This window comes from Rana temporaria, chromosome 11 (assembly GCF_905171775.1).
Source record: "Rana temporaria chromosome 11, aRanTem1.1, whole genome shotgun sequence".
NCBI lineage: Eukaryota > Metazoa > Chordata > Amphibia > Anura > Ranidae > Rana > Rana temporaria.
The window spans coordinates 108,259,581-108,271,332 of NC_053499.1; the positions used below are offsets into that span (position 1 = coordinate 108,259,581).

The 11,752-nt window shown below is 40.2% G+C and overlaps 1 protein-coding gene across 5 annotated transcripts in view; it reads right to left on the minus strand.

Moving 5' to 3' along the window:
- The window catches only part of SIPA1 (signal-induced proliferation-associated 1), a 223,442-nt gene that overhangs the window by 111,879 nt on the left and 99,811 nt on the right, over window positions 1-11,752 (minus strand). For all 5 annotated transcript variants that reach the window (XM_040328809.1, XM_040328810.1, XM_040328811.1 and 2 more), the window contains 2 exons: window positions 11,538-11,662; window positions 5,980-6,168 (listed from right to left, as the gene is read on the minus strand). In XM_040328809.1, the coding sequence (XP_040184743.1) occupies window positions 5,980-6,168; window positions 11,538-11,662 (314 nt within the window). The remainder of the gene's footprint in view (window positions 1-5,979; window positions 6,169-11,537; window positions 11,663-11,752) is intronic.

The window sequence follows — 11,752 nt, forward strand, 5'->3', positions numbered from 1 at the left end:
ATTGTACCTCTACCCATTTACCAAAAAAGTAGTGTAGTGTGACAAAGTTTTTGACAAGTCCTCTATAAAAAATGTCTTCTTCCTCTGCTTGTCTTCTTCCGGTCTTCTTTTTCTTCCTCCTGTCTTCTTCTTTCTCCGGTCTTCTTCCTCTACCGCCACTCCCACCGCCGACCCACTGAAAATAAAATAAAGACCCTCCTCCAACGATGGGTCCCACTGATCTGTCCGCTCCAATGTCGCACATTTCTTATAGAACTATGGGTTGTGGCCATCGGATTACATCATCCAGAGACCCCACCCCTGCATGATGGATCCATATTGTCACAAGGGGGTCTATTGAAGTCTATTACATGCAAAACGCTGCATGCTGTGGGAAAAAAGTCCCTGATCCTTTCCAAAAGCACAGAGGCACAAAAATGCATTGATATTATTATATATGGAGATCACTAGAAAATAATTAAAAACAATTATTAAAAACAACGTGAGATTTGGATTAAAAAATAAAATAAAAATAGATGACTATAAAAAAATTATTCTAAACATTATTATGGAGATCTGGAAAAAAAAATTTTCCGTGAGATCATGAGAAATAATAAAGAAATACATTTGTCTGAACTCTGTTAAAATTCTGGGCCATTGAAAAAGTTACAAAACATTGGCGAGGGGGACATTACATCCGCCAATTGAGTCGGCGTGAGTCTTATTGGATATATGAGACTAAAGTATCCTCGCCAGCTGGTTTAAATGTAGAGTTTGACCTTAATTGTTTCATTTCCAATAGATAATCCCCCCTTTCTCATGTATCTGTATATTTTTAAATATTTTTTTTTTTTTTTTTAATCCAACAAAATTTTATTTAGTTTAGTTTACAGAGGTACAAGGTATACAAAGTCCCCTTAACAGTGCGGGGAAAATAAAGATCTGCAGCGAGACAGCCACATATTCAGAATACATCTATGAACAGGAGGTAAACCCCCCCCCCCCCCCCAAGCAAGTCAAACATTTCCCTCCCGACAATTGGCTCAATGCCCACCTCACCCAATATTAATGCCCAGAAGCCTGTCCATCACCAGGTCCACAGGGGCCAGACCCGGCACATCCAGCCACTTTGCCCATAACTTCTCAAATTTTTGGGCATTACCCCTGTGTTGATATATCACCTTCTCCATCCTCAGCACTGTCCCAATGTTATTGATCCATTCAGCCAGCGTCGGAGGAGCCTCGGCCTTCCAGTGAACCATAATGAGCTTCCTAGCTTGGAATAAGACCCTTTGCACCGCCTCCCTGTCCATCTCCTCCCATTCATACTCCTCCAGAGCCCCCAAGAGACAAGCCCTCGGGTCCTGCGGAAGAGACACTCCAAATGCTGAGTTGATGGTACTCACGACTCCCGCCCAATATGTGTGGAGTTTTGGGCATCTCCACAGCATATGTATCAGGTCTCCATGGTCTCTCTTGCACCTGGTGCAGGTAGGGTCGAGCTGTGGGTTCATTCTATGGAGTCTGTGTGGGGTATAATATATTCGTAACAAAATGTACAGTTGCGTGAGCCTCTGTGAGACATTCAGTGAGCACTTGCCTACTGCCTGAAAAATTTCCTCCCATTGTTCCCCGTCCAAGTCCCCTGCATCAGCTTCCCACCTTTCCCGTATCTTCAGGGGATGCTGCTTCATCACATACTGCAACAGGATGGCATAGCATTGGGAGATAAAGCCCTTAGACGTCCCAGCCTCCCCCAGAAGATCAAAAGCAGGGGTCGGCGACAGGCACCACTCAGAGGAGCGACCCTGTGCCGCCACTGCGTGTCTCAACTGTATGTATGAGAAGTACATGGACTGTGGCAGGCCAAACGCCTCCCGCAAGTCCGGAAACGTGCGAAGTACCCCGTTTCGGAATATTTGGGTAAGGTGTGTAATCCCATAGTGTTTCCACCTGGCACCGGACTGTAGTTTAGCCAGTTCAGTGTACGTGTCGTTTAGCCATATGGGACTGTACTTCGTGTAACCCTCTGCGCCTTGGACATATTTAACCTTATTCCATACCTTCTGAATCAGACTAAATGTGGGGAGCTTCTTGTGCGGTCTAGCAAATGCCTGCGCCTCCAACGCCTCAGGGATCGGACCTCCGCCCACGGTGTGCTCCATAAGCCTCTGAGCCGAGGACCGCACCGTCGGCCGAAACATGCCAACCAGCTGCTGCATCTGAGCCGCCAAATAGTATAGCCAGGGGTTTGGCAGCGCCAATCCCCCGCTATCTTTAGGTCTCTGCAGGTGTTCCAACTTAATCCTAGGGTTCTTATCCTTCCAGATAAGTCCCCGAAAAATACTGTTCACGGTGTGAAAGACTTTCAGGGGGATGACCATGGGGGTGTTGTGTAGAAAGTACAGCAGTTGCGGCATGAGTATCATCTTGATTAGATTCACCCTCCCAGCAACCGACAGAAGCAGGGCCTTCCAAGTTTTAACCTTATCCCTAAACCTCAACAACAGGGGGGAAATATTTAGATGTATGAAATCTCGTGGCCGGGCCGTTACCTGTACCCCTAGATATTTAAAGGATGAAGTAATGGATAAGGGGCAAACAGCGTTAATTACTTGTGTGTCATCACCATCCAACAGAAGCAGTGCTGACTTTGTCCAGTTTATGAGCAAGCCAGAGAATTTTCCAAACTCTGTGATTGCCATCATAGCCTCTCTAAGGGAGGAATCCGTGTCTCCCAGCAGCAGAAGCGTATCATCAGCATACAACATCACCTTTTCCTGCATGTCGCCATAGCAAAAACCGGTGATGCGGGGGTTAGCCCTGATACTCATGGCCAGCGGCTCAATAGCCAGGGCAAAGAGGAGGGGGGACAGGGGGCAACCCTGCCGAGTCCCCCTCCTCAGTGCAAAGCCCGCCGACAACGAGCCAAATGTCCGTATCGCTGCCTGCGGCTGGCTGTACAGCAGCCGCACCCAGGAAATGTAGATAGGGCCAAATCCGAATTTCCGCAAAACGGTCCAAAGATAATTCCAATCGATACTATCGAAGGCTTTTGTTGCGTCTAAGGATAGTAGAGCCCTACTGCCCATGTTGTCTGCCCGCGCTTGTATATTAAGGAACAACCTTCTCAAATTAACCGCCGTTGATTTGTTAGGCATGAACCCAGCTTGGTCTCCATGTACTATGGAAGTCACCACCCCATTTAGCCGGATGGCATTTTTAAATATTTTTAAATATTTTTAATTATATTTTGTATATATTATATTTTATATATATATTTTAATATTAATATTTTTATTTTTATTTTTAATATTCTTAACATTTATGTCCAGTATCTATCTGTTACACGTAGTGTTCCTTTTCGAGACCTTAATGGGTTAATATATAAGGATTTACATATGTGTTTTTGATGTATTTTAAGTAATTTGGGTGTGCGATCGTGGCTGACGTCATATATATTTTTTATGTAAGATTTCTTTTTAAAGGGGTCTTTTTTGCTTTTGAGGATTTCTATCCTTATTGCATATATATAACTTTTGGTATTTAGGAGTCTGCCCTTTGATAGTATTCCGATCGAATGTGTTTCCTTTTTCCCATTATGATCGAATCTGTCACTTTTTTCCATCATGGTGCAGTTTGTGCCTTCCTTTGCTGACAGTCTTTGTTGTCTAATTAGGATTGATGGGAGGGCTTGATTACTAGTGGGTGTGTCATGGCAGCCACAGGCTTCTTATACCTAGACAGTGGGACGTTTGCATGCTGCCTTTTTTCACCCCACGCTGATGAAGTCCCGCTCATAGGAACGTAACGTCGTACGAGGGGATGGGGCCACATGTGACGTCTACTGCGATCGCCGACCTAGACTGAAACCCATGCTCTTATGGATGTTTTATGCTGTTTCGCTGCACTCGTTTGAGAGTGCTTATACAGTGAGTGTATTCGCTTTTTATTCTTAAATAAATGTATTTTGGCTTCAGAGAGCACTAGATTTCCTCTCCCTTGTTTTTTATGCCCTGATTGCCATGTCCTGATCCTGAGTCTGACTGATATCGTGGTTCTACTGCTGCATTGCTTGCTGTCCTCTGAGAACAGGTGGTTCTCTGATTATGCTTTGTGACCTATTGCAGGTCGAAGTTGTAAGGTGAGAGGCCATTCCTGCTATTTGGTGGAGGTTCCTTCTGGATATCACCCTTTGGATTTTTGCACTATTTTATTCCGTTTTGGATCATCTTTTTGCACTTGAGCACTTTATATGGACTCTATTATATAATTTTTAATTATATATCATATATCATATGTTTTAACTTTCTGTATGTATAGTTTAAAATTGTTTGTTTTGCGCTGCACTATTATTATTTTATGAATTTCAGCAGCAAAACAACTTCATTATTCTAGCATTATAAAGAACAAAAGGATGCGCTGCATTAAAAGATCCCAGAATTTTTAGCGTGACGAATGTGAATCTCTATTACGAACGCTAGTTTTACCAGACAGAGCGCTCCCGTCTCGTACTTGATTCTGAGCATGTGTCAGAATTTTGCGCGTGGGAACTGCTACAGACAATCGGATTTTCCGATAGGAATTTTTTCCGTCTGAAAAATTGGGAACCTGCTCTCAAACTTTTGCTGGTGGAAATTCCGACAGCAAAAGTCTGATGGAGCATATACACACGGTTGGAATTTTCGACGAAAAGCTCACATCGGACTTTTGCTGGCAGGAAATTCCGACCGTGTGTATGGGGCATAAGGGTTCCATTCTCAGTTACATACTGTACAAGTGCAGGTCCACATTCAGCAATACTTGTTCAGACAACCACCAAACCACTTTTCACTACCCACAGGAAGCATAATGTCTAAATATTTCGCAAAGCAGCTGCTGCTTACGGAAAACAAATGTGTTAACCTTTCAAGTAGAGCTAATTATACCATGAATAATTAACTCAAGATAATACTACAAATATACTTAACATGGCACAAGACTGTCACAAATAATTAGAACAGTTTTTATACCTGGAGTCAAATTACTGATAGATCAATTCTAATTGGTTGCTGTGTGTTACTGAACTTTATTTTTGCCTTGTTAAATAAAGCTAATAATGTCCTTAATTTTTGAAGTACATATAGGTAAACGCTTGAATTTTCTGTTTATGGTAACAGCAACGTGGGTTGTAACCAAATTGAAGAAAAACTTATAAAAATTCTTCATTTGATATTTGAATGACTTTTAGACAAAGAAAAGTGCAAGTTTGGCAGATATGAGAGTCCAAATGAGAGAACATGCAGAGGCGGCCCTAATTCCCATCCCAACAACTTTTAGTGGGATTAATGAACTCCATATTGGATTGAGGTTAGCCAAGTGTCAGACAGAACTTTTATTAGCAAACAAAACAATGCATTTTGTGGCTCCAATGTCATTCCCTATTTTGCCTGTAAACACATGGACTGCTAAGATGCTAACATAACATAACATGAATGCTATGCGATACAATGACATAGGTGATAAAATATAATGAGAAAAAACTGTGATCATGGAGCAATACAATTAAAATTCAAACAACATGTAAAATAAATTGATTGAGTGCTATCTTTGTCAATGTTGTGGCTAACTCTTGTTTCCTTGCGTAACGTATGATCTTTTGCTGACACTGTGTACTGACCAACAATAATAGTTAGTTTTGATATTAAATAGATATGTACATGCATATATATATATATATATATATATATATATATATATATATATATCAATCTACCTATCTATCTATATATATATATATATATATATATATATATATATATATATATATATACACATACATAAATACACACACAGGAAATATATTAAAAACCAAAACTTTGGTTTCACTTTGGATACTGCAACAACTCGTCAGGATTTTTTGCCGTCTGTGTCCCACTTGTGAGATTTAGCTTCAAATAATAAAATAAATATTCATGGATAGCATTATATGAATTTAGCAGTAAACTAATTAGCACTTACCCCCTGTTCATCCAGTTTTAGCAGAGTTTCTGGTACTTTGGGAGAGTTGGATGCTAAGCGCAGACATTGCAAGTTCAATTCTGGTACAATGTATTCCAAAAGTTTTTTGGGGGATATAGCTCTGGAAGAGCTAGAACGAATGGATGAAGGAAAGGCTTCTTCTAGCATTGAACCCCGAAGTGTCTTCAACTTCAAATAGAAAAAGTTAGGGATAAAAAAAAAATTAAAAAATAAACTACAAAATGCTGAAAATGGATTTAACCAGAATGGAAAAAATTTATCAGAATAGAAAAATGGTAGATTAGGCAGTCTGATATTCTTAATAAATAAAGCATCAAAAATGTGCAATATGAGACAGGATCTAGGATATTTTTTATTACATATAATGTATCATTTATTACTATCTGAAAATATGATGCATTAACATTGTAGGTATTTTTTTTTTATCACTGTATATATGGCTGTATAAATAATATATATGGCTCTATACCTACGCAGTGACCTCACACGCAGAGCGCCTAATACATCATACAATGGGGACCGATGATGGCGCTGCAGCTGTCATTGGATCCGCTCTGGGAGCCACGTTATTCACATACAGCAAACAGGTACGTGCTTGTCTCCCTGCTTATATAACTTTTGCTGCCTTTTTGTCCATATAGATTGCACTGGTTCGACGGCTTTATACAAGCCTTCCAGTTTACTTCAATTATGAGTACTTAAAGGCTTCCAACTTAACCTTAAGGTATTTATTTGTTAGATTGGGCTGCAAGGTTTTTTATATTTCTGATAGACCTTTCATTCACAAATAATGTATTCCTTTTTTCCTATATCATTGACAGATATAAAATACACTCCAATGGTTCTTTCGTGTTTTGAATGTTTGCTGTTTTGTGACTCCGGGGCTCCCAGACTACGCAGCCATTGATTTACCAACATGTAAGCCCATATATTTATGTATTACAGAGTCCTAGAGAGTAACTTTTTTAGATTTTTTTTATTCCCCTTTTTTTGTTGACCTTCTGCAATAGTCTAAATGTTGTTTTTGTTTATCTTCTTAAGGCTGCATTAGCAATGGTGCATAGTCCATTATCCCAATTTGGATCCCTTTGATGTTCTATACAGGCAGTATTGGATCTGGATATGTGTCAGTACAGATGCCTTTTGCTCCATAAAGTGTTCCCAGTTTATTTGACATTTTCTGTTCGAAAGGGGCTCCAATGAGTCTAGATGTATTAATTTATACCACTTTAGAAATATATGTTTAATAAAATTTATGGATACTTATATTTCAAAATGTATATGTAAAGCATGTATCTATAAATTATCTATATTTTTCCTTTGATTAATTAAAGTCCCTACTCGTTCCTGAAGAAGCCTTAATCAGGTGAAACATGTAGGACTGCAAGTTGGTGACTCACAAGGAGAGAATGCATTGTATTGTCTTTCACCCTTTTTTAATGCTATGTAATTTATGAATAAACCTTATATATTTTTAGATAACTTATTAAATTTTTTCTCTGTTCAATCTCAAAGTCATACAATTAAGCACCGTTAAAGTCCCACGCATCTCTCCGTTTTTGGGGTTTCTATATATTTTTCTTATAGGGATATAGGTGATATATAATTACTTTTTTCAAGTGCTTGCTCTGTAATTTCTTCATCTAAGGAAAAAGGCAGTGTTGAGTGCTGCAGAACTTGCAAGCAGAGACCATGATTTTCCTATTTTGTCTCCAAAAACTTTGGCACACCACTCACCACCCCATTATTCAACTGGGCACATCAACAGCCAATAGAGAGGTACAGCACTGGAAACTGGAATAGAAGGAATGTGCTTATGTTCTAAATCTAAACTGAAGGCAAATATTATGTTCTAAATGTAGAGTGGAGAAAAAGGAATATCCTATGGTACTTGCTATGTCTTATGGAAAGTGATTTTTTCAACAAGATAATGTACCTTATTTAAAAAGTAGCTTGCCTTTTGTTTGTCTGTCCACCCCTCCCATGTTTTCTTATGAATTTTAATTTTGTTCTGTATATAACCACCACCCTTACCTTTTTGCCAACAGACCTCTCCCTTTGTTTGCATTTTGTATAATATATCTTTTATATCAGGTACAGAGAATAAATTAAAATATTTAATTTTAAACTATAATATTATTTAGATAAATTAAGGTTTTATAAAAGCTTCCTCTTTAACCAGAAATAATAATGAAACTATAAACATTTTCACCTCAATCTGATTTGTAAGTGAACAGTGCTGAGGTGTTTACTTTTTAAAAAAATATTCTCAAAGCAGTAAAAAAAAGCTGATTAAATTACACGCTATCATTTTATTGTTTTTAAATACAGATACCTGTTTTACCGTGTGTTAGCCCTTAGTATCTAATATTTGGCCCTAGCCCCAAGTAAGGGTTTATTCACATGAGCTGTGTTGTCATCAGGGCTTTTTTTCAGGGGGAACTTGGGGGAACTCAGTTCCACCACCTCTCGCTCAGACCCTTTGGTGCCTGCTCACCACAATCACTTGTAAACACAGAAGTCTGGTTTCTGTGTTTACAAGTGACAGCTCTGCACTCTGTGTGTAACCCCCCCCCCCCCTGAACTCTGCACTCTGTATGTAATGCAATTCTGGTATTTGATGCCCCTTTAAGACTCTTCTACTGTTTGTGAAATATGAACAGGGTCGTGGTTGAGTTCCTGCACCTATTTTCTGAGAAAAAAAGCTCTGGTTGTCATACATTTTCCTGCCTTTTCAGGGCAAAAAAAATGCACAGGCATAAGAAACAACATTGTTTTATATAGGCCATGTTTGGACCAATGCATTGAACAAAAGTCTCCCATGGCAAACTTTTGCTATTTTGCCTGTTTTGTGGTATTTAAATAAACTGAAAAATACAATGCAATACACATTATTGCATATATTTGTATGTGAATGAGCCTTAGAATCTAGCCCCCAAAAGCCTAATATAAAGTACCTAGCATCGAATCCCTAGCTTTATAAAGGGGTGTCATGATTGGAAATCTTTTTTTACTGAATTCTGTCTTCCTTGCCTCCCTTACTTGTAATGACATTTACTAGTTGTGCAAGTCACCGGCAGTCCTGCACCTGTGGAGAACAATACACAGTCACTTACACAAGCATGGCTTTACATTTGCTTGGCAGAGTACCTTCACTAAGTGACAATGCTGATAGCTCACCCAATCCATACATCCTTACATCCAATCAGCTACAGCCAGAGTGCAGGGTGACAACGCAGCAGCAATTTCACTGTATTAGCAATAGCATTGTCCCCTTGAAAAATTCAAACAATGAACTAGTAGAATTAACAGGTATTTAAACTGTACTGCAAAATTTTTAATAAAACATTATATATAGTACTGTACAAAGGTTTTAAGCAGGTGTAAACAAAATGTTGCAAATTAAGAATGCTTTCAGAAATAGAAGTGTTAGGCCCCTTTCACACGGGGCAGATCAGTAATGATCCGCCTCCGTATGCTCCGTATGCTCAGCGGGGATCGCTCCGTTAATCCCTGCTGAGCCGGCGGATGACAGGGCGGTCCCCGCACACTGTCACTTTTCTCCACTCTCCCTTATGGGAGCATCGGATGAACACGGACTGTATGTCCGTGTTCATCCGATCCGCAGTCGGAAGGAAAAATAGGGTTTTCTTCCGTCTGCAGAATCGGATCATTGCGGAGGCGGACGAAATCGGTTGTCAGCGGATGTTCATCCGCTGACACCCGCAATCTCATAGGGACCAATTGATGTCCCTTTTTCATCCGCAAACGGATGGATGAAAAAGCAGATATACGGTCCGCAGGTGTGAAAGGGTCCTTAATATCAAATCAATATATGGTGTGACCATTCTTTGCCTTCAAAATAGCATCAAGTCTTCTATTCTTCTAGGTGCACTTGCACACAGTTTTTGAAGGAACTCAACAGGTAGGGCGTTCTAAACATCTTAGGCCCCATACACACGAGAGGATTTATCCGCAGATACGGTCCAGCGGACCGTATCCGCGGATAAATCCTCTCGAGGATTTCAGAAGATTTCTATGCGATGGCGTGTACACACACATCGCATTGAAATCCGCGCTGAAATCCTCTGCCGATGACGTGTCGCGCCGTCGCCGCTATTATGACGCGGCGACGGGCGCGACGCTGTCATATAAGGAATTCCACGCATGCGTCAAATCATTACGACGCGTGCGGGGAATCCCTTTGGACGAATGGATCCGGTAAGTCTGTACAGACGAGCGGATCCATCCGTTGGAATGGATTCCAGCAGATGGATTTGTTGAGCATGTCAGCAAATATCCATCTGCTGGAAATCCATCCCAGGGGAGATTTATCCGCGGATAAATATCCGACGGAGTGTACACACCATAGAATCTATCCGCAGAAACCCATTTGATGGGATTTATCTGCGGATAGATTCTATGGTGTGTATGGGGCCTTAGAGAACAGACCACAGATCTTCACTACACTGGAGAGATTTAATGACATTAGCTGCATGTTTGGGGTCATTGTCCTGCTGCAGAATAAATTCAGGGTCAATCACATGCCTCCCTGATGGTGAGTTATGAAGAAATAATATCTGCCTGTATTTCTCAGCATTGAGGGCACCATTGATCCTGACAAAATCTCCAACTCCATTTGCAGAAATGCAGCCCCAAACTTGCAAGAACCAATGCTTCCCTGTTGCCCTCAAACACTCATTGTACCGCTCTCCAGCCCTTTGGTGAACAAACTGTCTCCTGCTACAGACACATATTTCAATATTTGGCACCTGCTGCCATTTTTCTGCACCCCATTTCCAATTTTGTTGGCATATTTGGCTGTAGCGGGAAGCAGTCTGTTCACCAAAGGGTTGGAGAGTTGTACAATAATGAGTGTCTGCAGGCAACAGTGAAGCATGGTGGAGGTTCCTTGCAAGTATGGGGCTGCATTTCTGCAAATGGAGTTGGATATTTGGTCAGGATCAATGGTTCCCTCAATGCTGAGCAATTCAGGTACATACTTATCCATCATGCCATACTATCAGGGAGGTCTGTTGGTCCCAAATGTTTTCTGCAGCAGAACAACAACCCCAAAAAAACAGCCAATGTCATTAAGAACTATCTTCAGTGTAAAAAGGAACAAGAAGTCATGAAAGTGATGGTTTGGCCCCCACAAAGCATTGATCTCAACATCATCAAGATCTGTGGTTAGCTCTCCAAAAAGTTTAGAGCAGTCTTCCTGCCCAGTTCCTTCAAAAACTGTGTGTAGGTGTACCTAGAAGAAGTTATGCTATTTTGAAGTGTGGTCACACCAAATACTGATTTGGATTTCTCTTTTGTTCATTTACTTTCCATTCTGTTAATTAATACAAATAAACTTTTAACACGATTTCTGGAAGCATTCTTAATTGACAGCATTTCCTGCCTAAAACTTTTGCACAGTATTTTATATGTAGTATGCTTTTCATCGACTACAGCATATATGTAATTTTGAATTTTGACCATATTTCTACTTTAATACATGTATATAAAAAAAAATGTAATGCTTTCTTTACCTCGGTTGTTCGAAAAATAATTCTATAATTGTACTGTATGCCTTGCACGCCATCTCTTTCATCTCGTCTCAAACTTATGGCCACAGGCCCGAGCCTCTCATCAAGTCCAAAAAAATTCTGATGTTCTTGTAAAAACAAAGCAACAAAAGATAAGTCACTCAAGAGTGCAGAGAAACACAACAGAAAAATACTCAAAACAGTGGCTTCTGAAAAAG